The sequence below is a fragment of the Thamnophis sirtalis genome, unplaced genomic scaffold, assembly GCF_051295495.1.
Source record: "Thamnophis sirtalis isolate CommonGarterSnake01/CBP01778 unplaced genomic scaffold, rThaSir2_p1.2 scaffold_4, whole genome shotgun sequence".
In the NCBI taxonomy this organism is placed as follows: Eukaryota; Metazoa; Chordata; class Lepidosauria; order Squamata; family Natricidae; genus Thamnophis; species Thamnophis sirtalis.
This window is the reverse complement of record NW_028261384.1, coordinates 127,732,468-127,750,048: the sequence shown is the minus strand read 5'-3', so window position 1 is coordinate 127,750,048 and position 17,581 is coordinate 127,732,468. Positions and strand designations below refer to the sequence as shown.

At 39.0% G+C, this 17,581-nt stretch overlaps 1 protein-coding gene across 1 annotated transcript; it reads left to right on the top strand.

Annotated features, from left to right (window-relative positions):
* The first annotated feature begins 5,617 nt into the window (after positions 1-5,617).
* On the top strand, positions 5,618-15,287 carry LOC148046481 (vomeronasal type-2 receptor 26-like). Its single transcript, XM_087712045.1, has 5 exons — positions 5,618-5,908; positions 6,819-7,679; positions 9,314-9,541; positions 13,304-13,430; positions 14,386-15,287. The coding sequence occupies exon 5, from the start codon at positions 14,388-14,390 to the stop codon at positions 15,285-15,287; it is 900 nt and encodes a 299-aa protein (XP_087568171.1). The 5' UTR covers positions 5,618-5,908; positions 6,819-7,679; positions 9,314-9,541; positions 13,304-13,430; positions 14,386-14,387.
* The last annotated feature ends 2,294 nt before the right edge of the window (positions 15,288-17,581 follow it).

Sequence of the window (17,581 nt, the reverse complement as noted above, 5' to 3'; positions counted from 1 at the left end):
GGTATGTATAAGCAATATAAAATAAAAAGTTGACCCCACCCCCACCTCCACCCCAGACCATGCTTAGGATGATTATCTGAAGCATGGGATGCATGTATGATGTTCTCCAGTACAATTGATAACACTTCATAGTCAAGGGAAGACCTAAAATGAAGGCTGAGGAACCAAAATAGATTTTGGGAAGATGGAGCCCTTTTCAATCCTGTTTTATGCAACCTACTAGGCAGTGGTGGGTTTCAAAAAAATTTGGAACCTCTTCTGTAGGTGTGGCCTGCTTTCCGGGTCCACTGGTGGAACCTCTTCTAACCAGTTCGGTAGATTTGACGAACCGGTTCTATCGAATAGGTGCGAACTGGTAGGAACCCACCTCTGCTACTAGGAAAGTAATAATGTAACTACAACAACAAGAGAAGATAGACACAAGTAATGTTTCACATCCTTCCATACACTAAATTGTTCTTCTGAAAACTCCACCCAGTCTACTCATGCAACAACAGGACTCTGGGATCTTCCACAATTCTGTTCATATTTCATATAATCAACTCGAGATGAGATGGGTAGAAGACAAATCTAATAAATAAACAAAATAAACATGTTTTCCTTTGGGTTGGCCAATACAGCATGTTTTCACACAAGGGATATTTGAGTAGGATATATTTCAATGCTGGCACTGCACCACAAGTATCATGATAGCATAGAGCCGTAATGGCAAACCAATGGCACACATGCCAGAGTTGGCACGCAGCACCCTCTCTGTGGGCATGAGAGCCATCACCCCAGTTCAACACTGCTGTGCATGTGTGTGCATTCCACTGGCCAGCTGATCTTCAGGTCTCTGCCCTGCATGCATGGGAATGGGGCACATGTGGGGGGAACCTGCATAAGTGCAGGGGCCAGGGTGCATGCGGGGAGCGGCACGCTCATGTGGGGGGCCAGGGCGCATGTGGGAGGATACACACGGGGTAGGTGCATATGGGGAGTGTACGCACATGCACAGGGGGTAGGGCACATAAGAAGGGGCCACACATGCATTGCATTTTGGAGGTTTGGGCATGCACCTGTACATTGGGCATTCAATCCAGAAAAGGTTATCCATCACTGCCATAGAAGATACTAATCTTGCTAGTTCAAGAGAATTCAAGGATATAATTATGCCTTTAAAAAGAAGTGAACAGTGACGTGCGGTGAAGTTCACCACCGGTGAGGCAAGCGGGCAGGACCTCTATATTCTCCTCCCCCCACCCCTCCAATCTAGGCAGGATCCAAGCCGCTCCGGAAAAATAAAACCTCCCTGCCTCTTGCCTTTGAAGGTGAGGAGGAGGAGGAGGGCACCCACTTGGGGAGGGGAGGTAGGACAAGCTGAAGGGTTCATCTCCCCACTGCATAAGGATCGGAGGGCTCATCTCGGAGCCCGCCTCTCCAAGAGCGCGCTCGCTCACTATAACTGAGTGAGGGGGGCGGCAGGGGCTTTAAGGCAAGCATCTGAACGCAAGAAATGAATAATCTCCCCGAGCAGCCTCACACACCAGAAGCACCAAGGAGGGGCAGCAGTGGCTGGCGTTGGCAGAGCCCCCTGCCTCTGCCCACCCTCACGCGCCAGGAGTTTCCTTGTGGCATTTTGCCTCCCACCCACCCACCGGAATAGTGCGCACGCATGCGCCATCCACCCCCCCCTCACCCCAGCTGCACCTGAGGAGAGGGGGGGAAAGCCAAGGAGAGCCCCCCTTCCCACGCAAAGCCCCCTTAAAGCAGAGAACAAGCCCTCTCTATGGCGGACAGGCACGCTGGCACTTTAAAGTGCATGCCAGCACTTTAGCTTGCCCCTCAGCCGCCATTCAGCGAAACATGTTTCACTGAATGGCGGCCGAGTTCTAAACTGCCGGCATGCCTTTAAATGCCTGCTTGCCTTCTGCGCGGGCAGGCACAGAAGGCAAGCTGGCACTTCAAAGTCATGCCGGCACTTTAGCTTGCCCCTTGGCCACCATTCAGCAAAACATGTTTCGCTGAACGGCGGCCAAGCTCTAAACTGCCAGCTTCCCTTCGTGCCGGCCGGCCTTTAAAGTGCATGCCGCCCGGCCACAAACCAGGACATGTTTTGCTCTATGGCACACCGAGGCAGCATGGCTTTAAAAAATAAAAAATAAAAAAATAAAATGAAAAATAAAAAATAAAAAAAATGAAAAAATGAAAAATGAAAAAAAATGAAAAATGAAAAATGAATAAAAATGAATAAAAATGAATAAAAATGAAAAATGAAAAATGAAAAATGAAAAATGAAAAATGAAAAATGAAAAATGAAAAATGAAAAATGAAAAATGAAAAATGAAAAATGAAAAATGAAAAATGAAAAATGAAAAATGAAAAATGAAAAATGAAAATAGATGTTCCAGCCCACGCGCCAGCAGAGGTGGGTAAAAAAAAAACACACACACACACGCACGCACATACACATAATAAAAACAAATTACAATTACTTACATTACAAATAAATTGAATTCCTCCGCCCTGCCCCCTCGCTCCCACATACCTTCCAGCTGCCTCGAAAATGCTAGATTTGGTCTAGCCAGGGCCAGGCAGGCTAGGCTAGTTGCTGCTAGAGTCACCACGTGGATGACTCTGCTTAAACGTTTTAAAATAGGCTCTAAACAAAGCCTGCAGGAGGAGGCGGGAGAATCACGTGCCTCATTTGCATATGTAATTTTTCGCATTTTAACCCTTGGTTGACACTTAAAAGGTGAAAAATTCCTTATGCAAAGGAGGCCCATAGTTCTCTAGCCTCCTCCTACTAACTGCACTAAGGAGACTCAGAGTCACTGTGACTTAGAGTCTGGGAGCAACTACCTTGGCCTTTTTAATTATTTTAAAAATAGTTTCCTTTCCCTCAGGAGACTGGTGAGGCCCCGCCTCCCAAAGTTGACTGTTTCAGATAGAATACTTCCATAATTAATGAAAGTGGAACCCCAGTTTCTAATTGGTAGTCAACAATTAAAAAAAGAATCCTATGACACTGTCTTTTATCATTTCAAGGGAGGATTGGAACAATGTTTCCACTTGGCATGAACCACGTTTATCTCTTTGCCGATAAAGCATCTGTAGCAAAAATGAAGCTGTATGCCAAGAGGTAAACTCAACTTCTCTGGATATAACTGTGACTTCTGTTTTTATTTTTGTTTTGTTTTCTGAGATGTTCAGAATGTATTTGGAGTGTTTTCTTGGGGGAAAATGTATACCACTCTGGAAATATAAAAGTAAAGGTTCCCTTCGCACATATATGCTAGTCCTTCCTGGCTCTAGGGGGCAGTGCTCATCTCCATTTTAAAGGCAAAGAGCCAGCACTGTCCGAAGATGTCCCCATGGTCATGTGGCCAGCATGACTAAACATCAAAGACACACAGAATGCTGTTGCCTTCCCACCAAAGGTGGTTCCTATTTTCTCTACTTGCATGTTTACATGCTTTTGAACTGCTAGGTTGGCAGAAGCTGGGAGAAGTAATGGGAGCTTGCTCTGTTATCTGGAACTAGGGATTTGAACCACCGAACTGCTGACTTGTCTGATTGACAAGCTCAGTGTCTTAGCCACTGAGCCACCATGTCCCTAGAGACATACCAATGGGTTAATATAGTATAGGGTTCAGTTCAGCATAAATGGCACAATTTTTGATCAAGTTACTTTCACGTGCCCCTTTGTCAACTCTTCATAGGATGATTCCTTGATTAATTTTGTTGTTTTCCTCCCATAGCAAATACGATCAAACAAGAATTAAGATCTTACCAGTCTGTTTTGATTTTCATTAAGTAAGAAAACCAAGCAAGTGATCATTTCCTATCATTTTCAAGCTCACTGTTATTTGTCCCCAGAGAATATTTGTGGCTGCAGTTGCAAAGTTCACTTAAACAAATAAAATGAATCAACTTATATATAACTAGGATGAATTAAAAGTCAAGTTATGTAACATGTTAAAATTAATTTTTATTTCACTTGATAGGAAACACTGATGACAACTTATGCATGGACTTAAACACCCACAAAATAATTGACTGACAGGCTGTGGGCCCAAGAATGCAAAGCAACAGCAGCTTTGAGTAAATAATTATTATCAAAATAACCATAATTAAATTGTCAGCTTTCTGTCTATCAGCGGTAACAAAACTACATAACACGTTTAATGGATTTTGTGTCCCCAAAATTGATCTACGTGCCCATGGCTTTGTTTTTCAGGACAGCTTTCTGCACTTGTAGTTAGTGAAATCAAGATGTGACTCTAAGATCTTATCCAGTATCTTTTTTTTAAACCAATGAACAAGATGGCGGGGATAATAATGTTGGCATTAGCTTTGTTACCTCACATGGCTAGCAAATGCCCTGTTGTTAAACATGCCACTCGGGTGCTTCTTCCAATTCTTCACAAATATTACCATTTTGGAGAATTTAACATTGCAAGCATAACTTCTCAGAGTAATGTGCTTTCACGTGCCTTATCCTATGAAAAAATACCATCTCCAGAGTACTTTGATGATATTCCGTAAGAACCTGGGATATAATTGAATCACAATGTGTATCTCTCCTGACCACCTATCTGAGCAAGTTGCTTTATAGATTAACTTTTATTTTGATTCATATTATTTGTAATATGACTTCATTCTAGTTTTAGCAGATAATTAATAATTGCATGTTCCTTTATTAATAGAAGCCATAAATTCTGTTCTTCCTAATATGTGTGTCCTTCTCTGTGGTTTCTGGGCAGATCAGACAGCTGTATTTTGTAACAACTTAAAAACTGTTGTTTGCTAACAAGATTTCAGTTCCCCAACAAAAGCAGCAAAAGTTGTATGATTATATTTATTCAGGGTGAATTATTTTTTTAAGATACACTCTTTTCAACATATAACAAAAATATGAATTATTCCCACATACTGAATCAAACTTTCTGAGTCCCTGAAAAAAAGAATAGAATAGAATAGAATAGAATAGAATAGAATAGAATAGAATAGAATAACAGAAGAGAAGAGAATTCTTTAGTGGCCAAGTGTGATTTCACACACAAATAATTTGTCTTTGGTACATATGTGCCCTCATTAATCTGATGGCCATGAAGATACTACAGTATGCTAAGCTTTATTCCTGTTGTTACCCTAGTATATTGTTCTCCTCTTTAAAATGGAATAGATCATATGAATCTAACTATAACTGTGCTCTGGATCTCAGGTTAAGATATTCTACAAGTGAATCAACTAGAAGACTGGGTTTTAGCATCATAAATCATGCACAACTCCCTAGTCATCCCTGTGAATGAATGGAGTATCATGAATAATCTTAACACAAATGTATGAATGCTTTGCCTTTACTGAATGCAGCCAGATACAGATTTCCCAAAACATTACAAAATTATTGTGTGCATGCTGACTAGAAGTTTCAAATATTAAATCCACATACACATTTCAAGAAATGATACCTTATGTATTTTCTCTTCCAAGTTACACTTCCATTGTAAAAGATACATAATCTATCTCTGATACAACATTATTTGTTTGATATATATTTTAATACATGTATTGCTATAGTGAGCAAGTATAACATTTGGAAGCATATGGTTATGTCTTATGTACTTTTTGTAGGGTATTGATTCAACATTACCAGCATATTCTGGCATTAGTATTTGCTGTAAAAGAAATCAATGAAAATCCACATATTTTGTCAAACATCACTCTAGGCTTCCAGATCTATAACAGCCATTTCAGTGCAAGCTGGACTTATCTTGCTTCAATGGAGCTTCTCTCCACCCAGAAGAGGTTCATTCCAAACTACAAGTGTGATATTAGAAGCAATGCAGTTGCAGTCATTGGGGGACCTAATTCAAATGTCTGCCTCCATATGGCCACCATCCTTGGTCTCTACAAGATCCCGCAGGTAAGGAACCTCTATACCTCCAATGTTTCCCTTATTGTCATGATTAAAATAAGAGGAAAACTCTGTGACTTTTTTTGTAGAGTTGAGACTACAGGATGACTTTTATTCTTCATATCTGAGCATCAGAATTCCTCAAATTATAGAGATTACAATATTTTTCCTGTGATCAACATTTGCATCATGTCCATCATTTTTTTTGCAGAAGCTATATCCAAAATATTCCGAAATTGAGAATAATAGATTTTTATCCCTGACTTTTCATAATTTGATTTAGAAGACACTTAGTCTCTAGCAGCTAATATGGGATAATAGTGTGTTTAGATTTTATATTGTCATGCATCTTTTTAAGGATTATCTTTCACAACTTGAAGACAAGTTTGGTTTGGTTTCTAACAGAACAGAAAAGAATGACAAAGTTGCCAGGGGCCTTGGTGGTCTCCTAAACCACCTCCTATTCATGTAGGAAACCCTATACCATTTCAGACAAATGGTTGTCTAATCTCTTCTTGGAAACTTTTAGTAACAGATCACCCACAACTGATTAATTTCTTCTTATTTCTAGATTGCTTTTCTCCAGTATCAGTTTCTACCCATTGCTTCTTGTAATGCCTTTGGATGCTTTGGAAAATCGGTTGACCCATATTCTTTGTGGCAGCCCCTTTAATATTGAAACACTGCTGTCATATGACCCCAAGTCCTTCTTTTCATTAAACTAGACATACCCAATTCCTGCAACCTTTCTTCATACATTTTAACTTAAAGGCCTTTATCACCATTGTTGCTCGTCGCTGCACTGTTTCTATAGTCTCAACATCTTTTTTAATATTGTGGCAATCAAATATATTCCCCCACAGATATTATGACATATTTTTTTTAAAAAAATATTTTTTATTTTTTTATTTTTAAAAAGGTTGCATATGGATCTACTCCAGTACTGCATTACAGAAGCCAACCTGGCTTTGTCCAACAGATGTTCCCAAAAAGCACTCATCAATATAATGGGATTCTTCACTTACTTCTGCATTTCAGGTGGACATGGATTGGGGTGCTTTATCTTGATGATGACAATGGGGAAAGATTTGTGCAGAATGTCCTTCCCTTTTTCTCCAAGAGGGGCATTTGTTTTGATTTCATACAAAGACTTCCCAGACAGGGATTTACTGGGGAAATCCAGAAACTTATAGAAGAAGGTCTTAAAACTTACAAGACCATCATGAGAAATACTTCCAATGTTTTGCTCATACATGGGGAAATACAGACAATGCCAGTTTTAAGACTCCTGATAGCAGGTTTTGAATATTTGGATATATCTGCAAAGCCGGGTGACAAAGTCTGGATTATGATGGCCCAAATGGATTTCACTTCCTTTGGTTTCCAAGGCAGCTGGAGCATAGACTTCTTACAGGGTGCCATATCCTTGGCAGTCCACTCAAAGAAAGTGTTGGGATTTCAAGAGTTTCTTCAGACCAGAAACCCGATCTCAGAAAAAGAAGATGGTTTTATCCAGAGCTTCTGGGAAAGTGTGTTTGAATGTTTTTTCTCAAGTCCCAGTTCAGAAAACCTGTCTGAGAAAACCTGCACTGGGTTTGAAAAACTGGGGTCTCTTCCTGGTTCTCTCTTTGAAGTGAAGATGACTGCTCACAGCTACAGCATGTACAATGCAGTCTACACTATAGCACATGTGATGAACCACATACATTCCTTGAAATTCAATCAAAAAATAAAGATGAAGGGGCAGAGAATGAAACTTCTCAATCAATACTCTTGGCAGGTACAGTATATACCCTGGTATGCATATACAGTACAGCATGATAGTAATGATAGAAGGGACACAGTGGCTCAGCATCTTGCATTCAGAAGTTGTGGCTGTACCATCACTTGACTTGTTTAAGAAGAGATTGGACAGTTGTTAGTCTGAAATGGTAAAGGGCCTCCTGCTTGAGTACGGGGTTGAACTATAAGATCTCCAAGTTCCCTTTGAGCCCTGTTGTTCGGTTCTTTCTATTCTATAAGTAGCTTATCATAGCTTTATATGCAAAAGTACACATTGTAGGAGTAACAGATAATTTAGAACAGTGCTCCCCAACCATTTGTGTGTCAGGAACCAGTTCTGTGGAGCAACATTTTTCCACAGACCGGATGGATGGGTGGTTTAGTGATCTGCCTGCACACCATGAATACATAACTTTGTTCATTTGCATGGCAAAGTTTCTGTCACACCATAGGCTGGTAGTGGTTCCTCAGCCCAGAAATTGGGGACCCCTGACTTAGAAGGAAAATGATATTTCTATGAAATATTTCCACATTACCTCTGCTTACCTTTATATGATGAACATCCCCATACCTTGAACATCAAAGGAAGTACTGTTAGGCTTCCTTTCCCTACAGAAAGGGGATGTAGTGGTCAGTGTGATTTCTTCCACTAATCTGTGAAAATTCCCCTTACAGTGAGTGGGGCTTTGTCTTAATAGATTGCCATAAATACAATGTAATATTTAAATGGGGAATTTTATTTGAATGTCATCCTTACATTTCAAAATGATGACAGAGAGAACAGCATTTTAGAAATTAATAACAGATCACAAAGTTTAATATAATTGCAAGGCTCTCAATGAGGATTAGCTGGATTATAATTTATGTCCTATCTGACAGCATCTAGAACAATATAATTTCCTCTGCTGGCTTTGGATGGTCAACTCCATTCTGTCCCAAACTTTGTATCAATTTGAGAATCCATATTTCTGATATTAAGCCACTCACTCAAGAAAACAAGATGGAGATCTGTCCTGGTTTAATCACAAAGATCACTTTGCTCTCAAGAATTGCTCTGTTCCTACAATAAATTAAATGTTGGGTTTATAAATAAACATTTGTTTCAGGTCTACACATTTCCACACTGTTGCAATTCATTTCTCTATGTATTTTTCCCATTGAAAGACAATGTTACTTTTGTCAGTTCTGTACCTCTAGTCTAGTATTTTTCAACCACACCAACTTCAAGTCACAGAATTCTCCAGTTAGTTGGAGTCCACACATTTAAGTTGCCGAGGTTGAAAAACATTGCTCTAATATAGTAGAATATTGTTGAAGATGACCAGGCTGAAACCAAGGCATAGGTCAAGCACATCATCAGTTTGGAATCACTTCATGTTCATAAGAGATATAGGTCCAGTCCTCCTTGAATACTGTTGACTCTAATCTACCACCATTTTACCTTGACCTTAGTAGCTCAGATTCTTGTAAAAAGATAACATGGAATAAACTTGTATATATTTGAACAACCTTGGTTCCTAATTTCTTGTACCTGACAGATAAATTAGCAAGTCTATGTTGCTTTTTCAAAAATAAAATACTAAAATATTATCTCTTTGTTGTTTTAAAATGTTTCCCTTGATTTGATCTTAGCTTCATCACCTTCTATGAAAAGTATCATTTAACAACAGTGCTGGAGAGAAAATTTCCTTTGACCAAAATGGAGAAAGAATAGCTGGATTTGATATTATCAACTGGATAACATTCCCAAATCAGTCTTTCTTGAAAGCAAAAGTTGGAAAGATTGACCCATATGCTTCTTCAAAGAGTATATTCTCCATTAATGACAATAGCATTGTATGGCCTAACAAGTTCAATCAGGTAAGGAAGTTACCATTTCCTGAAGTATTTTCAGATGTAATGGTATGTGGGAATGACCTTGGCAGACAATGTGAAGAACCATAGCCAAAGGAATAGTCAGATAAGTGGCAGCTTATCAGTCCACAGAATGGGATATGACAAAAATCTCAGAAGGGACTCTCCTTTGTTTTGGGGAGAATAAAGGGAGAAATGTACTTTCAGACTTGCAAGATTTAGTTAATATAACTTTACAATAAAGTAGACTTGGTGTGAGATTTCCAAAAGATGCCCTAATTAATTTATGAGCTTCGAAACAAAGTTCAAAAGAAATTCAGTCATTTATTAGGAGCAACATTTTGGCATTGCCTGCTGTGGAGCCAGATCTGATTTCCCTTTAATGGTGGTTGAACTTCACCCCCGTGTCTCCTCTCCCCTCAGTCTGTGTCATAAATCACATCCACCAACAAAGTGGTGCAGCAGGTTGTAAAATTCCATGCTTCACATGCCTGCTGTAGAAATCTGAGATTTGAACCTAGTTGAAGGTATGCATGGAATTCTCCCCCCCTCTCCAATGTCAACTTGATAATAGGAATGAAAATGCTTTACAAGTTGACATTAGGCTCCCCTCACTTCCTGAAAGTGACCTGTGTGAAACAAAAACAATTTGAGTACAGGTATATAATTTAGGAATGCATCCCCCCCCCCAGGGTTGCTTGGATTTTCCACGTGGAAGTTTGATATAAGGTGATCACCCTGGATATTTCCATGTTTTACCAAAGATGCCTCTTACAAGGGGTAGCCCTTCCACATGATTAAGTATTGGAGATGTCTCCTGTGCCACCTCGAATCAAGGACTTGTTGTACCTCATAATGGGTTTGCCCCCCTATGACCACATGGCTGAGGGCTCCTGGGTTAGTGGTCTCAGAGTGGATCCAAACATTGGTTTTAAGAGGCTACTATGGAACATTGGGTGTATCTTCTCTAGCAGTCGGGGCAGTTTTAATTGCACTGTGACTGGATTGATGATCTTTACTATGGGGAATGGTCCCATAAACGTTTGCCCCAGTTTCTTGCTAGGGAGTTTTAAACTCAGATATTTTGTGGAGAGGCAAACCTTCTTTCTCACCCGGAATGGTTATTTCACAGCTTGTTGTTTATCTGCCTGTTTCTTATAGGTTTGTGCCACTTTAGCCATCACTTTTTTGACATTTTCCCAGGTCGCTTTTAGCACTGACATCCAATCAGTCAAGCTGACTGAGGAGGGGGGATCCCTTGGATACTCAGGCATTGGGACGAAGTCCATGCCGCTCACTATCTAGAACAGCAGGGGCCCCGTGCTACTGTGAGCAGCATTATTGTACACTACCTCAGCAAAAGATAGGAGGTCTGCCCAATTGGACTGCTAATAGTTCAAGTAGCACCTCAGGTACTGCTCTACCATAGTGTTCAGTATCTCTACCTCCCCACTGGTGCTTGGATAAACGTCCGAGCTAAGACCCTGGGATGACCCAATGGATGGCAGGAACTCCCTCCAGAATTCAGCCAAGAACTGGACCCCTCTGTTTGTAGAAATCTGAGATCCGATCTTAGTTAAAGGTATGCATGGAATTCCCTCCCACCTTCTCCTCCAAGGTCAACTTGATAATTGGCATAAAATGCTTTACAAATTGACAATTGATTTATCTGGGCTTGCTTCCTGTCTGGACTACCATGCAAGATTAACACAGATGTAAAAAGCCAGATCTAATGTTTGGCAAAGGAAATCATTGGTGTTGGCCCTAAATATCAGATTGCAGAGGAGCAATGGTAGTCTTCCAAAAAATTTTGCCTCGTCACCTTAATGGTCTGAAAATAAATAATATATTGCACCATGTGCCCTAATGTGATATCCTATGTGATAGGATAGAGACTGCTGTCTCTATGCATGAAAGGGGATAAGGAATTTTCTTAACTTTCAATTTGGGGAGAACAAAAGTATTTAATTTAAATTTTTCTCAGGTTTCTTAAGTAAGATTTATCCAGATCAAGGTTTAAGGTAATCTTGAAAGAAATATCAATTTATAGAGAAGTTAAGCAATTGCCCAATTCACTAGAATTATCCCTTATGGAGGGCATGAGAGATAGAATAGAATAGAATAGAATAGAATAGAATAACAGAGTTGGAAGGGACCTTGGAGGTCTTCTGGAACAACAAACTGCTTAGGCAGGAAACACTACACCACTTCAGAAAAATGAATATCCAACATCTTCTTTAAAATATCCAGTGTTTGAGGCAAGTTGTTCTATTTATTAATTGTTCTAACTGTCAGGAAATTTCTCCTTAGTTCTAAGTTGCTTCTCTCCTTGATTAGTTTCCACCCATTGCTTCTTGTCTTACCCTCAGGTGCTATGGAGAATAGCTTGATTTTCTCTTTTTCATGGCAGCCCCTGAGATATTAGAATGCTGCTATCATGACACCCCTAGCCTTTCTTTTCATTAAACTAGACATACCCAGTTCCTGCAACTGTTCTTCATATATTTTAGCCTCCAGTCCCCTAATCATCTTTGTTGCTCTTCTCTGCACTCTTTCTAGAGTCTCAACATCTTTTTTTACATTGTGGCAACCAAAACTGGATGCAGTCTTCCAACTGTGTCCTTATCAAGGCATTATAAATTGTTATTAACACTTCATGTGACCTTAATTTATCTTTAGTTGACTAAAACAATAATCATACAATGCTGAAAATATACACCAGTTTTGCAGTAAAGCAGCATTGCTATTTATCTGTTAACATTTAATTCAGTTTTGATTTTTATTAAGAGAAAAGAGTGAAGGCTTTTGAACATCACTGGGAAATAATGGAATTGTTGTGTTTGAAACAATTTATCAATCATCTTTCCTTTTTTTTAACATTGGGTGCATTATGGTTTCTACATTTTAAATTATATTATTTCACTGACTGTTCCATGCATGTGTATTTCTTTCTTTGGTTAATTAGTTCACCCCAATAAAATGTATGCCAACTAGTGAAGAAAAAAGCCACACTCAAGATCCATAACAAGTACAGACTTCAAGATAATTAAAGAGCAGATATGTCAATTACACGTAAATTGCCTATATAGGCAACACAAGAAAAAACTGTTAAAAGTACAAAAGATTATAGAGACTTGTGCTTTTAGGATAATCATAGAACTATTAAAATAGAGGGACATTTTTACATAGGCATCTCAATTACCATATTTTTCAGAGTATAAGATGCACCAGAGTATAAGACACACCATGGTTTTGAGGAGGCAAATTTTTTTTAAAAAGTTTTTACGCTCTACAGAATCCCCAAAATGGCCCTTTTTTTTCAAAAACGGGCCTGTTTTTCATTTAAAAAAAAATGGCATGCATAACCTTTAGGAGGCTTATAGAGTGCTCCTGGGAGTTAGGGGGCCAAAAATAGCCTCTTTTGCTCATTTTTGCCCTCCCCAGCCCCCAGGAGCATTCTGGAAGCTTCCTAAAGGCTATGCACAGCCATTTCTGCAAAGGGGGTGGGGTTTCAGAAGGCCAAAAATGCTGTATTTGATGTATAAGATGCACGCAGATTTTCACCATTTTTTGTGGGTAAAGATGCGTCTTCTACTCCTAAAAATATGGTAAATGTTATTATTTCAGTAACTCTAAAAGCACAATATACAAAGAGCATACCTTAACATCTTTGCCAAGCAGATCAAATTGTTCTTAATCAATTTTGCTTCAAACTCCCTAGACATATTTATTGATATGATAACTTTATATTCTTTCTTTTACATTAAGACTCAACCTATTTCAGTTTGCAACGACAACTGCCATCAAGGATTCTATAAGAGGAAGAAGGAGGGGAAGCCCTTTTGCTGTTATGATTGCCTTCCATGTCCAGAAGGGAAGATTTCAACTCACAAGGGTGAGCGTGGGGGGGGGGGGTTAGAATTTTCAGATATTTTGATATTTGCCATGGGCAGTTCTTTTGCATTTACAATCAACTTCTATTAATGATCCCAAAAATCCCTTAGAGGGTGGAGTCTGGGAAACTTAATGGAGCTGAGTGTTTACTGGCCAGATGCCCTTCCTGTTGCCAATGCAGAGTTTTTTTTTTTCCAGCAGATATAGTCTTTTTGTGCCCAGAGAGAGAGAAATATCTGCCTCTACCTAGGATCGAACTCACAGCCTCTTAATTGTGAAGCGAGACCTCCACCTCTAGGCCACCGCAACACTCTCCCTTTGTATTTACAATGATGTATGAAATATATTATGATCATATTTAACAGATCATTTTGTATCTTCTAGTATAAGTTTAAGATTATTTCCAGTTTCTGGAAGAGCAAAAACAGAAACAGAAGGAAAACAAAACATTAAATATTTATTCCTTAAATGTTATGTTTGGAATATTTATCTATTTTCTGAAAGCCTAATTCTGCAAGACTACTTTTTCCACCTAGAAAAAAAGCCCTATATCAGGGCTCCAAGTAATACTCTCATAGCAAACAGAACAAGCAGGTCCCTCAAGGAACAGGTTTATTGGACATATCATATTGGCATAGACTGGTGAAAACTGACTGTAAAGGTTCCCGCACTTTTCACCTAATTAAAAGTAAAGTTTTTTCCCCTTTCCATAATGGTCCAATTAAGGCATTGTCCAATTACTTCCCTTTTCTTCTTTTCAACCCAATGTCCTTGGTTCTCAGGGGAAATTATTTTGTTTTGTCTACAAATCTCAGCTCTCTCTATTCCCCCCACCCTATCCCTCAGCACCATTGTGACAATACTGAAACCTCCAAGGTAGCCTCAGTCAGGCAAGCTTCAGAGTCGACATGATGTTTGAAATGAACTATATTATTCATATATATTTTCTCTTCCAGACATGGATGACTGTGTTCAGTGCCCAGAAGGACAATTTCCAAACGATGCTAAAGATGGATGTCTTCTGAAAAAAATCACTTATCTGTCTTATAGAGAACCTTTGGGGTTTGGTTTGACCATTCTTGCACTCTGTCTTTTTTTAATTACAACATTGATGCTTGTGATATTCATTAAACATCAAGGCACTCCCATTGTCAAAGCCAATAATAGGAATCTCACTTATGCTCTCCTTATTTCCCTCATGTTCTCATTCCTTTGTGCTTTACTGTTCATTGGCCAGCCCAGAAAGTTGACATGTCTTTTTCGACAAAGTGCCTTTGGCATCATCTTTACATTTGCCGTATCTTGTGTCTTGGCCAAAACCATCATCGTAGTTTTAGCTTTTAAGGCCACTAAGCCTGATTCCCAAATGAGGAAGTATATGGGAAAACCCTTGGCTACTTCCATTGTAATGTTATGCTCATTTGTCCAACTCATTATTTGTACCATGTGGCTGATCATCACTCCCCCATTCCCAGATTTGGATATGCATTCTTTAGCTGAAGAAATTCTACTAGAATGTAATGAAGGCTCAATGGTCATGTTTTACTGTGTCCTTGGCTTTATGAGTTTCTTGGCACTGCTTAGCTTCACTGTGGCTTTCTTTGCCAGAAATTTGCCAGATACATTTAATGAGGCCAAGTTTATCACCTTCAGTATGCTGATGTTTTGCTCTGTTTGGCTAACTTTTGTTCCCACATACTTGAGTGCAAAAGGAAAATACATATTGGCTGTGGAAATCTTCTCCATTTTAGCTTCCAGTGCTGGGTTACTAATTTGTATGTTTCTTCCCAAAAGCTATATTATATTGATAAAACCAGAATTGAATAGTAGAGATCAGCTGATAAGAATAAAGAACTAAAGGATATACAGTATGTCTTTTAACGTGGGCCTTAAAGGTATGAACAACTTTACAAGATTCCTTCTATATAAAGTGGCACTAAAACTGATAATATAGCAGTGTTCTAATATTTGAAGGGTTCCTATAAAAATAAGAGTGTCAAATGGAATGGTTTGCCTTCAGAAATTGTGGGTGCTCTATCACTGGAGGCTTTCAAAAAAAAACACTGGACAACCATTTAGCTGAAATGGTATAAGATCTCTTATTCAAGTAGGGAATTGGACTGGAGGACCTCCAAGGTTCTTCTAACTCTATTATTCTATGTTCTATTGAATCTAGTTCTAAGGCAGGACACATATTACTATATTTTCACACCACTATATCTATTGCACACTGATTTTCTGGGTCATCTGCTAAATTCCTCAGCAGTAACTCGTCTGTTGGTACCTATACCCATCACATAAGCAAACTGTTTTGTTTTTTTAATTTTATTTTATTTTGTAAAATGTATTTGCTGCCTATCTCACTGTGGGGCTACTCTAGATATAATTTTTCTCATTTGTTCATTTTTTTCTAGATACTTGACAAAAATATGCATCTTTGCATCCTTCTGTATAAACACCATTACTGTGATATGTATGAGGCAGGACAACTGAATTCAGGATTTGACAATCATCGTTACTTTAAGTAGAGTGTCAGGCTTGCAGCCATCTTTTCTTTTGGATTTTTGGACTGCCACACTTTCTATTATTCTGCTATGCATTTTCTATTGTGGGAAAATGGGAGGGGGGATTGTAAGTAGTCACATATTATGTAGTCACAATAAAATTATTTCTAGAAAGCCAAGGTCATCCTTTGTCACTGCACCTATGCATCTGTCCAGATGGGTAGAACTGCCAGAATGACAGTGGGAGATTGGACCATGTGATGGACTTGTGGGTGTGGGGGCAAGATTTTGACCTTTCAACTGGGTGGGGAAAACTAGGAAGCTTTTAGATTTGGGTTTTCCTAGATTTGTCAACATGCCTCTCTTAATAAATTGGAACTCTGAGCAATACTTTGCCTTGGACTCTGATTTACTTTTGGATGCTATTTGACATTGAGATTCTTCATCAATTAAATCCTTTATAATGTGTTTTCACCAAAATAAGACAGGGTCTTATTTACTTTTGACACCTGAAATGATCATTTGGCCTTATTTTAGGAACGGTCTTATTATTTATGAGGTGCAGGAGGCAGTGAACGTGTTCACCTCATGGCTGCTGCTGTATTGCAATATTTTCAGAGAGGACTCATTTTGGGGGAGGGGTTTGTTTAGCATGTGCTCAAAAGTCCGATTGGGATTATTATCCAGGGAGGTCTTATTTTCAGGGGAAAAGAGTAGGTTACTATATGGGTGATATACTGTATGTAATATTCTGAGTTGGAAATTTGTATTATTAAATTTGTATCTCAGTATCTGCCTCACCCCAATTGGAATATCTGAAATCCTGTCCCACTCACACCAGTAAAAGAGACCTGCTACAGATCCCATCTGCTAAGAAATTCTGGTGGACACAATAAAAAAAGACTTTTCTTCTGTGGACCTATCCCTGTGATCATTATACCATGGAAGGTGAGTACTTCTCCCATCATTGTGACCTTCTGGAAGGGTATTAAAACTTGGATTTAATGGTTGGCCTGGAGCCCTAAAGGAAATGCTCACTGATTGATGGGATAAGAAGACTTCATTCTTGTGTTGTATGTCTCTCAGTCTTAATTTTTTGTCTTATTCTAAAGTTTTACTTTGAAGTGTTTTAATTTTGAAATGTTTTTCTATTTGTCTTTTTATAATCTTTAAGCCACCCTGAGTTGCTTTATAAGGGAATCAGGTGGCAAAGAACTTTAATGAATAAATAAATAGAATAGATAAGATTTAAGTCTCTGATTTCTTCTCTTCTCATCTGAAATGTTTGGAAAAGTAAACTATTGAAACATCCCCCTGTAACTAGTCCAGATGGAATAATTACACAAATTCCTATCTATAGTTGTTGCTCACATTATCTCAGTAAAATATAACACAACAGCTCCTAATTTAATTGATTAGTCAGAACCGGTTAAAATGAGCTGGCACAGAAGCAATATTCAGGGATATAATTGTTCCTTCAGAAAGGAGAAGTGGGGGATTCTGCCGGTTCGCCCTAGTTGAGTAGAAGTGGTAGCAAATATTTTGGACAGTTCGGCAAAACAGCTGAATAGCCTTGCCTCACTATGCCTGAACCCTCTCCTCCCAGCCACTCCTCACCGGGCATGGTACTTTCTCACAAGCATGACAA

Bases quoted from the DNA above. Each gene is read 5' to 3' on its own strand.
- LOC148046481 (XM_087712045.1), top strand. From the start codon at position 14,388: ATGGATGACTGTGTTCAGTGCCCAGAAGGACAATTTCCAAACGATGCT.